At 48.2% G+C, this 14,288-nt stretch overlaps 1 protein-coding gene across 2 annotated transcripts in view; it reads left to right on the top strand.

Moving 5' to 3' along the window:
• The first annotated feature begins 702 nt into the window (after positions 1 to 702).
• Positions 703 to 14,288, top strand: part of OXSR1 (oxidative stress responsive kinase 1) — a 105,029-nt gene continuing 91,443 nt past the window's right edge. The window contains exon 1 of one of the 2 annotated variants that reach the window (XM_072598988.1): positions 703 to 948. In XM_072598988.1, the coding sequence (XP_072455089.1) occupies positions 879 to 948 (70 nt within the window). In that variant the 5' untranslated portion in view covers positions 703 to 878. Of the gene's footprint in view, positions 949 to 11,014; positions 13,193 to 14,288 lie in introns of those variants that run through there. The other variant, XM_072598989.1, reaches the window with a different exon arrangement.

The following is a 14,288-nucleotide window of genomic DNA, read 5'->3' as shown; positions in this document are numbered from 1 at the left end:
TGGGGCAGGCGGGTTTCCTTCGCCCACAGCCCCGGGGGCCGACGCCTCAGGGGGACGGGCCCGGGCCACGGAAGAAGGCCCACAACGTCTGTCTCTTCCCGGGATCGCGAAGCTCCGACCTGCCCAGAAGTGACGTCATGGGACCGGCAGGCGACTACTTCCTGCCCCGCCCTCATTTCCCCCCGCCCTTTCCCCATTCCACCCATCATTTTCCGCCTCCTCCTCGCAGCAGGCATGCGGGAGGGGCCGCGGCGCCCTGACGTCACGCCGGAAGTCGCCGGGAGCCGGGTGCGGGCGGGGCTCTGAGTTTTGAAGGAGGAGCTCTTGGCGCTCCACGACGCGCGCCCGCCTCGGAGGCGGAGCTCCGCGTGACGGGCGGTCGGCGTGGCCACGCCCCCCGCTGGTCGGGCCCGGAGGCTCACTGCGGGGGGCGGAACTTCGGGCGCCATGTTGAGTGTGGCCTCACGGTGGGCTTCCCGGTTATAATGGTGGCTCTGGTCTCGTCCTGCCCGCGGTCACTCCTCTGTGGCAGCAGTCATTCGTTAGGCTGCGCCTCCCTGTGGGGAGCGGACTCTCCTCGGCTCGCTCTCCGAGCCCCGGGCCGCGGACGGGACACACTCAAGATGGCGGTGTGGGCGGGGCGGTGACGTCAGCACGCTGCCCGTCGCCTCCGCGCGCGACGGCGGCGGGCCAGGCAGTTGGGCGGGGCCGTGGGGCGGGGCCGGGCGGAGGCGCGGAGTGAGGCGCCCGCTGGCTGCTGCTGTCACTCCTGCTCCGGCTCCGGCTCGGCTCCGGCTGCGGCCCCGCTCCACTTTCTGTCCCCGGCGTGCCTGAGGGCGGGGGCGGGAGGAGGTCGAGGAGGCCCGGGCGCAGCCGCCATGGCCGAGGATGCGGGCGCGCTGCCCTGGTCCATCAACAGGGACGACTACGAGCTGCAGGAGGTGATCGGTGAGTGCGCGTGCGCGGGGGCGGGCGCGCGCCGGGCTCGGGGGCGCGCGCGCCCCCAGGTGCTTCTCCGCCCCCCTCCCCCGGGCACCTAGGAGGTGCCTAATAAAAGCTGGGGCTGGGCTAATGAGCCGGAATTGAAACTGACGTCCGGGGGGCGGGACGTGAGGAAGCGTGGCCCCGGCCCCGGGGGAGGGATGGAGGCGCCTGCATCTAATAGGCGCTTGCTGTGTACCGGGCCAGCGAGTGCCCTCAGCTTGCGATCGGGACCCCCGTGGGCTCATCGTGCCACATCGGCATTTATTGAGCACCTGCTGGGTTCCGGGCCCTGTGCTAAGTGTGGGGGCACAAAGAAAGGGCAGGAACTTAACTCTGGGGGAGGGGGCCTATGGTGAGCCGCTGGCGTCGTGCACACAGTTGGTGCTTAATAAATGCATGCCGACTGCCTGGCTTGGGACTTCAGGGACTCTTCCTCCTGGGGCAGGAGCACCCCCCGCTTTGCCCCTTTTGTCTTTGAGAGCTGCGAAGGGCACGGAGGGGGCTGGAGGGAAGGGAGCCAGGCTTTGAGGAGGGGCTGCCAGGCCCAGAGAAGCGCCTCTGCGCAGGGAGCTGGGGAGGGTCTGCAGGTGAGAGCACACACCTCTCTGTATGGGGTGTGGGGGAGCACTGGCAGGGCTGGTCCAGGAGCAGTGGAGGGTCTGGTGTCAGGACCCCCTGGGACGCCCAGAGGGCGCAAGGAGTGTGGGGCAGGTGAGGTGGGAGAGGCCCGGCCCTCCCCGGCGCCCTCTGCCCAGGGAGGTGACTCAGTGAGGCCTTGCCGCAGGCCTGCCTGGCCCTGAGCTCTAGCTGGCTTGGGTTTCCCTGGCCTCGCCACTTCCTCTCCCCTTTGATCTTCTCCTCGAGGCCCTGCCCGGCAGCACCTCCTCAGGGAAGCCCAAGGTTGGAAAGTGAGGGTGGAAGGGGTTTGAGAGTAGGCTGGGGCACGGATGGGCGGGTCCCTCTGCAGAGTGCCTGGGTCCAGAGGTCCTAGGCAATCACTGTCAAAATGCCAGTCCTACAGTGAGGAGGTGGACCTCCTGGCATCATGTGTGGTTTGGGGCCTGGAGCCGGGGGCCAGGGTCTGCCTGGAGGGGGGACTGGCTTCGGCAGCCTCTTCAGCTGCTGCCTCGGGGTTAAGGGCCTCTGCTCCATGCCCTGGCCATCGAACCTGAGGCTGAGAGCTGATTAATGAGCTCTGGTTTTGGCGCTCTGGGCCTTTTTCCTATGGATGACAGAACATTGAAAATGCATCTCATCTCTGCAGTTCAGAGTTAGTTCAACAGGCATTTATTAAGTGCTTACTGTATGCCAGATGCTGCGCCAGGCACCCGTGGAGGAGAGCACAGAATGTCGATAGACATGTACATGAGGCAACACAAGCCACTGCTGAGGGAGGGAGGAGGGCAAGGGGAGAGAGGAGAGCAGGAAGGATTCCTAGAGGAAGCCAGGGCCTTGCCAGGTTCGGAGCTGAGGCAGAGGAGACTGCTCTGAACAGGCTTTCAGGCTGGAGCTGAAGTCTCTGGGGAAAGGCCCACTATTGACCTGCAAAGGTGGGCCGAGCCTCTGGAATCTGCTGAAGATGCTTGCTTGGTCACACACCTGCTGGGGTCTCCTGTTCTGGCCATTGTCCTCTCCTTATCAGAGCCCACAAGAGATAACAGAGCTCCAGAATGTGTAGATAATGAACCTGTCTCCAAAGGGCCCTGGGATATGGGTTCTGAGGATTTGCTCTGCTGTGCAGCAATGCTGCCCAGAGGACAGGCTTGGGGAGTGAGGGTTTCTTGTTTTCCCTTTAAAGGACTCTTTCTGGAGGAGTCATAGGATCACAGATCCCAAGCTCATGGAAGTACTCTCAGCCTGTCTAGTGCAGTGCTTTCATTTTACAAATGGGGTAACAGAATCCCCTTAAGTCCCATCACCAAATCACAAGCATCTGTTTCGAAAGTTTCCATTTCACATACCTAGTATAATACTACTCGTGAAAGGCACTGTCATGGGATCTGCTGGGTTGGAGGCACGAGAAAGCTACATCGAATGTCTGGTTCCAGCCCACAGCAGCCCCTCAGTGGGGACAGCCCTGGCATGAGAGCCCTCAGAAGGGTCACTGGCAGAGATGGAGTTGTGTCAGCCTAGGTGGAGTTGGCATTTGTTCTGCCTTGTGTGGGTTTCCTTCCCAGGCTTTACCAGAAATTTTTTTCTTTTACCTTTTCCCACAGTGAAAAGGAAAATCACTTCTTACAGAGCTGTTAAAAACAGCTTTTATAAGAAGTCTGAAGTGTGTGAGTTGAAACAAGTTTTGGTGAACAGAGGCCCCGTAAGCCAGCGGGTAGAAGCTGCCATGTTAATGCTTTCCTCAGTCTCCACCTCCACCGTCCTTCATATCTTGGTTAGGCTTCTGATTACATTGGCATTTGGGGGACAAATATTGGAATGCAGCTCTTGATTGAACATATGTTAAAATATGATGGAGCAGATGTGTTTCTGCACCTCAGATGGTTTTTTTCCTTTCTCTCTTTCACCTTCCCCCATATTCCTCAGGACTTAATCTTGCCAGCAAATGCCTCTGGCCATGTGGTTTAGCAATCTTGTAACACTTGCATATTTGGAAACTGTTAATGCGGATTGGAAAATTGCTAATTCATTTTCTTTCTGTGTGTGATTCTTTCTGATGGATTGAGGGATTTGGAGGGGAGATGATGGTCCAGCTGTGTCAGGCAGGACAGCTTGGGGCAGAGCCAACAACTTACGGCTTCCAGAGAGCCGGGCTCGTCATCCAGTTTGAGAGGAACCCAAAGAAATGTGGAGTGTTTACCTCAGCCTAGGATTAGAAAATTGTTCTCTTTGAAAATCTGTCTTCAGCAACGTGACTCACCTTGAGAAGCAATCCACTGTTTTCTTCTTTTCCTTCTCTGTTCTTCAGTAGGAGCTTAATACATGCTTCTTCAACTGATTTATTACCCACAAATATCCCCATTGAGACCTCTCTTTTTTCCATTCCATGGACTTCGGGTCCATCTGAGTGGCAGTGAGATGTGGTGATGATGCCTCCCACAGGGACGGTGGTGGCAGACTCCAACAGAAAGGGGGCTCTGATCTCAATGTTGGAAAGTGTAATCTTATCTCTGGTTTTGGATGTGTTTGTTTATGTTGTTAAATATTGTCCACTTAAATTTTCTTTTGGTTCAGACTGGCTGCAGGCTGGGGAGTAACCCACTTTGTTGGCCAGTTATCTCTGTATGCAGAGCATCTGGATTTTTTTTAGTGTTTCAAGGAATTTTTTTTCTCTCTTTCTTGTTCATGCTCTGAGTAGGTTATAGGAACTTGTTTCAAAATGGTGACCTTTCGAATAATAGAAATGTAAATTATTTTGCTTTGTTAGGTTCCAGTAGAGGTAACTGGTTGTGCAGATTTTAGAATGCTGGTCTGAAGTCAGGAGGAGTTAAAATGCAACTTCAGACACTTCCTCACTGTGTGACCCTGAGCAAGTCACTTAATCGCTGGCAGTCTCAGTTTCCTCAGCTGTAAAATGGGGATGATTAGTGCCTACTTTCCAGCGTTGTTTTGAGTATCAAATGAAATAATGCTTGTAAAACACCGGATGGTGTAATGTGTGTAGGTAGGTAAGCACACAGTCAGTGTTTGTTTCCTCCCTTTATCCTTTGGGTGATATCTTGGGAGTCTTTATGAATGGAGGGCTTGGGTCTTTGCTACCCTTTTTCTTCATTGTAATGCAAAACCTTGTTACAAATATAAAAATAATCCATGTGGAATTTGTATTTTTTGGGGGGTGGCAAATGGGGGGAATCTATGTCTTTTTGGATCTGAAATTGGGTTCAAGTTTAGGAGTTTAGTTTATTTGGAAACCAAGGGTGCCACTCTGTGTCTTACAAGCCAAAACACAAAAGTGTTCAATTATTAATAGAAGATACCTTCATGGTCTCCAAGAATAAATCTGGAGTCTGGAGCAGGAGGGTTCTGGCTGCCTCTGGTTAGACATTTCTAAGAGTTTGGAACATGTAAAGGGATTGTAGGCATCCCATCATGCCAGCTATATATTTTTCTAATTATTTTATTATTGGTGAACAGATCCATGAAGTTAAAATGATTTTCCTTTAGTAGTATGTTGACTTGTTTTTATCTAAAAATAATTTTCTCCATTACATTTGTTTCCCAAAGCTGTTCTTGGTGGCTGATTCATTGGGTTTCATGGACCTAGAAGAAATTTTGCCAGTTTCCATGGTCTGTCTGTCCTCTGGCTTTATGCTGGCCTCCTCCGCTAGAATTCTTTAGTTCAAAGGGCTGCACAGTGAAGGACTTAGTTTAATTGTGCTCTGTCCCCCCTTCTACCATCTTCAGGATGTTACTTCTGGATCAAATAAAACGTGCCAAGTAAAATTCACACAAAAGGGTGGTGATTCTAAAGGACTAAGATGGCTGACTTGGAGTATTTTCTGAGAACTCGTCAAGATTTACAACTCAAATTTCGAACTAGAAAGGAAACTTAGAAATCTTTCAGTCCGATACCCTCATTTTTCATGTAGAAAAACCCAAGGCCCAGAAAGAGGAGATGATTGTTCAAGATCCCACAGGGAGTAAGGAGCAGACCCAAGATGCAGGGGGCATTCTGAGCAGGGGCCCTTCCTGGGCTGCTCTCTTTCTACCTGAACCTGCGACATGCTTGGTCATTCGTTCCCTGGCATTCCTGTCCCTGCTAGAACCAGGCAGCTGGCCTAGAATAGCTCTTTGGCTGTTTGGATGTCTGTCCGTATATTGAGTCAGAGTCTATTTTGCCATAACTTCTGTCTTTTACTTCTGATTCTGGTCTCTGAGTGCAAGCCAAACAAGTCTGAGCCCCCACGTGCATGGTGCTCATGAAAACATCTGGCCAGCCATCCTGCCTCGCTTCCCCTACTCCGTCTTCTTGAGTCGTAACATTCCAAGGTCCCTGTGTAGGACGATTTTGAGCTCCCTTGACATCCTGGTTTCCCTTCTCTGGTTGTTTTCCAACTTGTCAGTGTCCTTGCATGGAACATAATTCTCCAGGTGTGTTCTTCCTAGCCACATTGTTTCTACTAAAGCAGATGCCTGCTGACTCTTAGAAATCTTTAGGAGAGCTTGCTTTAGAGGACGGAGTAAGTGTGACTTGAAATGAACACTTTTCTAGAGCTCTCAATTTCTCCGAATCCCTGGGAATGAAATATTTTCAAACATTTTCCCCAACAACATTATTTACATCATTCATTTCATTTGTTGGACGGATAAACAAACATATACCAATGTGAAATTCTGAATCAAGTTTTTTTCAAACAAATATTTTTTCCCCTTCAGAAGAAGGTGAATATTTGCTTTGCAACTTCTGAAAACAACTCTGACGTTTACTTTTAAAGCAGTGTTGGCATTATTTAGCATCCTGGGCAGAATCTCCGTAGCCCTGGGCTTTCTCTTTAGTCTCAGTCATGGATACTGATTTAGATTTACATTCTTTTGGTCATTTTTAGTGATAAAAACGAGAAATCAGAGAGGAAGGAAATGGGAGAGACAGAACTTTTCAACCAGGTATTAAAGGGAGCAACAAATATGATATGTGAAGCAAAGTGGAAAGGTCCCAAATATATGGTAAATCACCTCACCCTGTAGCTGTCCCTGACACTTCATGACTGTAGCACAGCCGTAGAAGTCAGCACTTGCTCAGAATACAGTGTATTTATTAAATCAAAGAGATTTATCTGCTCATAAGATCCGTCCCAGGCTGAAAATCTGTGACCCTTAGAGGAAGAAGAGTGGGGGAAAGGATTTAGTTAAAGACAAAAAGGAGAGAGAAATAGAAGTGATCTTTTATTTGGGAATGTAATGTAGACCCCTGAAGATGCTGGAGGAAAGGGTTGCTGAATTCCTGATGTAGACACCCAGATGGTCCCAGAGGTGAGGTAGAGTTTTGATGGGAGACTTTGGCCACCTGTAGATCTTGTAGAAGCCTTTGGCTTAAGAAAGGGCATCTGAATGTTTCCTTAGAATTCTGTAATGAGTCATTTGTCCAGCATCCGTGAGGTGTGGGTCATCCAGCTTCTTATAGACCTCCATTGATGGAGAATGGGCTACCTTTTGAGACAACTCAGACCAATTTGGGATAGCTTTAATGGCTGGAAATTTTTCCTTATGTCAAGCCAAATTTTGCCTTTCTAAACTTGAGGCTTCATAATGTCACAGTGGATAGTGTAGTGGTCTTGGAGCTAGGAAGACCTAGGTTCTAATCCTGTATCAGACTTTCCTAGCTGTATGACCCTTGTCAAGTCACTTACCTTTAAGTGCTTCAGTTTTCTTATCTGAAAATGAGGTGATTGGGTTCAGTGGCCTCAGAGGTTTCTTCCAGCTATCACTGATTCTCATTGTGCCTTCTTTGTCCAAGCAAAACACGTCAGATTCCTCTTGTATTAGCAGTCCTTTAGACATGTGGAGATCATTCATCGTGTTTCCAGGCTAAGTATCCCCAACTTCTCTCACCGACCTCCTACTCCTCTGACCAGCTTAGTCACCAGCTTTTCCGGATGTGCCTGTGGCTCCAAGCGGGACTGCTTCCTTTGAAACATTTGGTTTCTGCCACCTGCCCCTTCTAAGTCATGGGACTATTCTGAGGTTCACATAGATGAAGCCCGCAAAGCTTTGTAAACTATAAAGCATCACACGTACACACTCATGCCAGTCTGTGATTGGCATCTGAGTCATCCCTGACACAGCCTCAGGTTTCTGGCTTGGCCTGGCTGGCCGATCATGTTTTCTTTGAGAGAGTAGAAGAAGCAGCTGCTCCTCTGACCCCAGATTTAATCAGCAGGGAGGAAATGTTGGAGATCAGAACCTGGAGGACAGGGAACCATGTCATTTTACCATTCTTGAGAACAGTATATGTCAGGTGCATAAATGCTTTTTGGAGTAATTGATGTCTTCCATTTTAGGAGAGGAAATTTTGAACAGTTCAGAGGAAAGAGAGGCGTGGTTTTCTTGTGCAGAGACTGAAAAAGGAAAGGTGACCCAGAGAGCTGAAAGGTTCTCAGTAATGAAATCAAGGTAAAAAGCCGCACAGAGGGCTTGTGCTGATGAAACGTACAGGCAGTGCGGGGGAACAGTGGTTAGAGTGCTGGACCTGGAGGCAGGAAGGCCTGGGTTCATATCCAGCTTCAGACACTTGCTAGCCCTGTGACCCTGGACAAGTCACCTAAACTGCTGTCTGCCTCAGTTACTTTCCCAGGGTAACAGTACAGGGGAGCAATTGAGATACTATTCATAAAGCCCTTTGCAACTTATAAAAGCAGTAGATGACCATTTAACCAAGTACTTGGCACATTCTTCAGTAGGAGGAATCTCGTTTTGTGGAGGAATCAGGGAAGCCTAAATGGGGAAACTGGCTTTCCTGGGCTTCATGGGAACCACCATATTAGAGGGATATGAACAAAACACTGAACATTCAGAGGAAGGACAGGGATGGTGAGGGACCATAGGATCATCATTAGAGATGGAGGGACCTCGGAATAGTGTATAACTCATCATTTTATGGAGGAGAAAACCAAGACCCAGGGAGTGCTGAGCGTAAGGCCATCCAGGCAGGCAAGTGGCCAGGCAGCCATTTGACCCAAGTCCTCTGCTTCCAAGGTCAGTGCTCTGTCTATACTGTCTACGCAGACCAGGCTGCCCTTCTCTGTTAACGCTTGAGGGAGGATTGCTGGAAGATCCTGATGTCTTCCTCCAACTTGAAAAAAGACAAGGATCAAGGGATAGCTTCATTCAGACACACAGTGAGGTGGCTTAGAAGGTCTGGGCTCTGTATCAGCCAAATCAGCCTGTGTGCCAGGCACTGTGCTGAAGACTGGGGATACAAAAAAGCCACCAGGGGACCTTGCACTAAGTGCCTTCCCTTGGCATTCTGCTGATGGGCAGGTAACCAGGACAGTGCATTTACTGGGCATTCCCTGGGTTCTAGCTCCTTGGCCAGGTTGTCATGTTAAATGTCTGTAGGGAAGCAGTCAGGGCTGTCCATTCCTGTCTGCCTGTAGGATGATCTGAGAACTTGTGTCCCTTCCAGGAAGATTGGGGACAGAGGCTGGAGACGTTGACATCTCTTGGGCTGGTTCCCTGAGAGTGTGTGCAAGATGGCTCTCTGTTATCTCCGAGTAAGGGTCTCTGGTTGCAGTGCCCCAGAGAATCTGAAGTTGACCTTGTGAAGTTGAACATTTTTTATCAATGGCTTGGATAAAGTATTGAGGGCATACTTGTCAAATGTGCAGATTTTAGAAAACTGGGAGGGAGAATGAACTAACACGCCAGGTGAAGCTTTAGGATTCAGAAAGCTCTTGAACACATAGAATCAAGTAAAAGAAAATACATCAGGAATAGATGGAGAAGCCTGCGTTTGTGTTTTAAAACGGGCTCTTTAAGTGTAGGATTGGACCATAGTAAGTAGGCAGCAGCTCACTGGGAAAAGATGAAGGGTTTGGGATATTCTTTAAGGTCTATGGAATTTAGTTCCTGTTGTGTGCCAGGCACAGTGCTACATACTGGCAAAACAAAGACCAAAGTGAAACTGGTGGTCAAGGAGATGTCATTGAATGGGGGAAACAGCCTGTATGCATGTGATTATGTGAGTTCTATATAGAAAATAGCTCCCAGGTAGGTTGGGGAGATCAGGAGAGGGTGTTTGTTTAGAAGGGGGTAGATGTGGAGATAAAAAAGGACAAGATTTGGCCTCTGATTGGCTATGTCAAGTGTGTGAGAGTGGAGTGGAGGATGATGCTGAGGTTGTAAACCTGGGTGGTGCTCTGGACAGGGGTAGTGGGGGAGTTGGAGGCTGACAAGACAAAGGCAACTAATCTGGTTTGGATGGAAACCGAAAAGCAAAATCAGAAAACCCCCAAGCCAAGTTCTTGAGCCTCAGGACCAGAAGCTGGGGCTTCTTGAGAGGGGAGATTGTGTGACGGGATCTCTGTGTAAGTTTGTACTGGATTGTTGGTGTGGCTGCTCTCTGTGGTTCCTTTTGGACTTGATGGAAACACCTTTTAACCTAATAATAGCTCATAGCTTTACCTTGCTTTAGGTATGTGGAGCACTTCTCATGTGATCCCTCAGATCCCCAGGACTTGGGCATTGCTGTTAAGAACTCCACCTTATTGATGAGGAAACAGAGTCACATGGCTCTGAAGGGTGTGGGGGGACTATGAGGGCAGGTCCTGCTAACTCAGCCTTACTGTGTGCTATGCTTCCTTTAAACACCTAAAAGGAAGTTGAGATCTTCTGTTTAGGGGTGGTCATAAGGCCAGGCTGGTGTCCCTCCCACAAGTCATGTTGGATCTGGGATGCCCAGCTCAGGAGAAGGGATGAACTTTGATCACCAGGCAGTCAAGTCTTGTCATGCTTATACATGAGAGAGAGCAGCAGGATGGCAAAGGGCCTGTGGTATTGGCAGGTGTAGCACCCCAATCCTGCACCCATCTGGCACCTGTCTCCACGCTAACAAGTCGCCTACACTGTGTATGTGATACATTGCACTGGCCACAAAGATCACGGGAAGGAAAGGGTCTGTCAGCACTACAAGTGTATCTTGCCATCATGACATTTCTGCCTGCAAATACTCGAAGAGTTGTCTTGTGTTTTGTTTTTTTTTGTTCAGTTCCAGAGCAATGAGTGAGGAGCCATGATATAATAAGGTAGAGTGAGGGAGATTTCTGCTCACTGGTTAGAACTTTCTTAGAATTAGTCTTCTCCCTAGGGTAGTGAGTAACCCACCAGGGGAAGGCTACCAGCCCTGGGTTTCTGGGAGTTTCCCTTCTAACTTGGGGATTAGGTTTGGATCAGACTTTTGTCTCTGGGGATGTTTGCTCAGTAGTTAGTCTGAAAGGATGGTATCATCCCCGAGTAATGTTGAGTTTGAATACATCCCACCGCATCCTTACTTGCAGAAATGGCAATCTCTGATTTACAGTGAAGGGGAAGGAGTGAAGAGGAAATCTATTACCTCTTCTCTACCTGCAGATTTTTGTTGTCATTCCTTGTGATGGAGGAGGGAGGGGCTGCATAGTTAATCCTTGAATCATTTTTCTTTGGCTTTGGAATATATTATGGTATTTCCATTCTTCATAATTAATTATGTTTTGGCCAGGCTGTTATTAAAATCATTTTGCATTTTATGAGTAACAAATGATTATTTTGTGCCACTGAAAGTCTGCTGAGTGTCAGGGGAAAGCTGAAGCTTAAAACATTTCTATTGTGAATAATCCACAAAATAGATAAGCGGAAGTTTATATCCCTTTCAAAAAGAACCAAGCAGCAGGGCCCACACTTCAGGTTCCAAGGATTTTAGGGATGTTTGGTCCAAGGCGCCCACTAAACGCTGCTGCTGAGACCATGGTGGCTGCAGGAAGGCCATAGGGGTGAGTCGGAGGAGCCCGCTGCAAGGTGGTGAAAGGACCATTGTATTTATTTTATTATATAAAAGCAGCATTGCTTTGGGGAGAAAATCATTTTGTTGGACCATCTTGAGTTGGAGAAGTACCTCTGGACATTGTTTCCTTCAAATTAATGGGATTGGGAGGAAACATTTTTTTTTTAAGGATCAGGATAAAAATATTGACAGTGGACTTTTTAATGCTCTTAATATATCCATTGACAAACATGCATGTGAATACCTAAACAAGAATGAAAGGAAACATTGTACAGGAAACCATATATGTCAGTGCAGGCTTTTGAAAGTCCCTCTTAATACTAAACTAATAATACTATTTACCTTTTTCTGTGTCTTCTTCAGACTTACCTTTCTTTGTCTTTCTCTGTTTGGGTTTCGGTTATTTGGTTGTCATCTTTGTCATTTTCAGTGTCATTGTATTTGTGTTTTTATTTCTTCACGTTTGCCCATATTGATTTGAATTCTTTGTATTTGTCATAATCAGTAATACCCTACTAGTGGCATAGCAGTGGCTCAGTGAGATGAGCAGTTAGTTGTACAGCCCCTGGTGTGGAATTTGCTGTCCTTCCCTACCTGCCCCCCCAAGTTACACTGGTTTGCAATTCCCCCAGAAAATGAGGGCAAAGGTTCCTCCACAGGCATATCAGATTTGAACTTTGAAGTATTTTTCCATTTTGGTGAGCAAAAAGTGGCATCTCAGAGTTGTTTTTATTTGCATTTCTTTGATCCCTTTGACCACTTTTTCATGTGGTGATTTACAGCTTGTGTTTCTTCTTTTGAATGGGTTCTAGTGGAAGATGAGCCTAGAGGGGTGGGTTGGAGCCAGGTTATGCCAGATTTTGAACCTAAGGGCAAGTGTTTCTGAAGTGCCCGCTCGGTGCCAGGGACTGTACTGAGTGCTGAGATACAAAGAAAGAACAGCTCTGAATAGGCCTGGCTCCCCAGGAGCTAATGGGGGAGATTGTATACAAAAAGCCATGTGCAGACAAGCTGTAGTCTAGACAGTAATCTTAGGGGGAGGTGGCTACCCCATTGAGGATGGCTGGGAAGGCCCTCTGGTAGCAGGTGGAATTCTTAGCTGGAACTTGAAGAAAGGCAGGAGGAGCCTGAGAAAGGAGGAGAGGCAGGACAGAGCAGGATCCTGGAAGGAGCAGCTGAGGCGTGGGTGTGCACCCCAGCCCCTTCCCTCCCTCATTAGCAGTCTTTGTGCATCTTTGTACTTAATGGCTGAGATTTAGGAGGATTTATGAGGGAAGGCAGCATTTCTGCTTTAGAGCTGGTAAGCGATTTTCTTTTATGTCCAGAACAACTCATGAACTCACCTTCAAGTGTGAAAGGATTGTGCTTTGCACCTAATGAGCAAGTGACCTATCTAATGTAATGGAGTCATTCGAGATAAATGGCTTTATATTGTCCTGTTCCCTGAGCTGCCTACTTCACGTGGGCGTGGACAATGGTGGTACAGTGGAAAGTCCGAAGGCCTCTGACTCTGCCCGTGCCTTCACTGTGGGACAGCTGATTTCCTCACTTACGAAAGGGGTTGTTTTGTGGAAGGTGTTGTCTATAAACTTGAGTGCTCCCTCAGCACGTGGCAGGGAGCTCAGCCCACAATGGTTGCTTGATAAATGTTGGTTGAGTTGAGTTGAAAATTGACCTACAGTTGTGTATCTGCAGTAATTTGAGTGATGAGGAGCTGGTGATGTCATACAAGACTGCAGTCAGCATACCTGAATTGCTGTACCCTTTTAGAGAGATACTTGGGTGGGCACCTGCTCACTGAGGAGCAATTGATATAGAAAGGTTTGGGGGGGGGGGGGGACGTCGGGTCTGGAAGGGCTCCTGCTGTGAATTTGGTATTGTCCTTTTGAAGCCTTTGAGGGCCATGGAATGACAGAGAAAACATTCCTGGCACAGGGAATGGGATTCCTAAATCTGCATTGGAAATCATCATCTAAGTTTGATATTCGAATAAGCTCTGTTGGTGCTGGGGGTTTTTTAATGCTTTTCGTTTCTTGCCCTCTAGTCTTTCAGATTAGTTTGATTATCCGTAATGAGAGTTTGTCTACCGCAGAAATCTTGCAGTAAAAAAATAATTGAACACCTCCAAATTAAAACTGTAAATGGTTAAGGGTTGATTTTATATTTGTTCTCTTGAGTCAGGCCAACAGCCCTCAGTTTGCATGTCCTGTTGTTGGTGGCACTTAGTGATCCAAGCTGATCATTAATTAAGAGTCTAATGTGTCAGTCACATGGTCAGTTTTGATTAATTTCCAATTGTGTAGCTGACACAGATGTCAAAGTCTGTAAATTGGTTTGTTGGGGGCTCTGGTTCATTGTTACAGGCTTCTTTGTGGAGCCTCTTGCTCACTTGTGTCTAACCCAGTTTGAGAAACCATAACGTAAGTGACCTTTGTGTATTTTTGTATCCTGTGAGGCTGTGCTGTGTGTAGGGAATGTTCACTGATGGACTATTTCTGATGTACATCTCTTCTTTTTACCTGTCACTTTACGCAGAATTTAGGATGGAATTAAGTTTTTCACTCCCCATTTGCTTAAATTCTCACTGAGTGTACTGAATATTTGGGGGCAGCTAGGTGATGCAGTGGATAGAGCACCAGTGCAGGAGTCAGGAGGACTTGAGTTCAAATCTTACCTCAAACACTTGACAGTAGCTGTGTGACCTTGGGCAAGTCACTTAACCCCAGTTGCCTCCTCCTGGGTCATCTCCAGTCATCCTGATGAATATCTAGTCACTGGATTCAGATAGCTCTGGAGGAGAAGTGAGGCTGGTGACCTGCACAGCCCTCCCTCACTCAAAACAAAGTCAAGTGCGAGTCATGTCATTATTTCTCTGATG

The sequence above is a fragment of the Notamacropus eugenii genome, chromosome 3 (genome assembly GCF_028372415.1).
Source record: "Notamacropus eugenii isolate mMacEug1 chromosome 3, mMacEug1.pri_v2, whole genome shotgun sequence".
NCBI classification, from domain to species: domain Eukaryota; kingdom Metazoa; phylum Chordata; class Mammalia; order Diprotodontia; family Macropodidae; genus Notamacropus; species Notamacropus eugenii.
The sequence above is the reverse complement of the archived record's forward strand: the minus strand, read 5'-3'. Positions and strand labels throughout refer to the sequence as shown.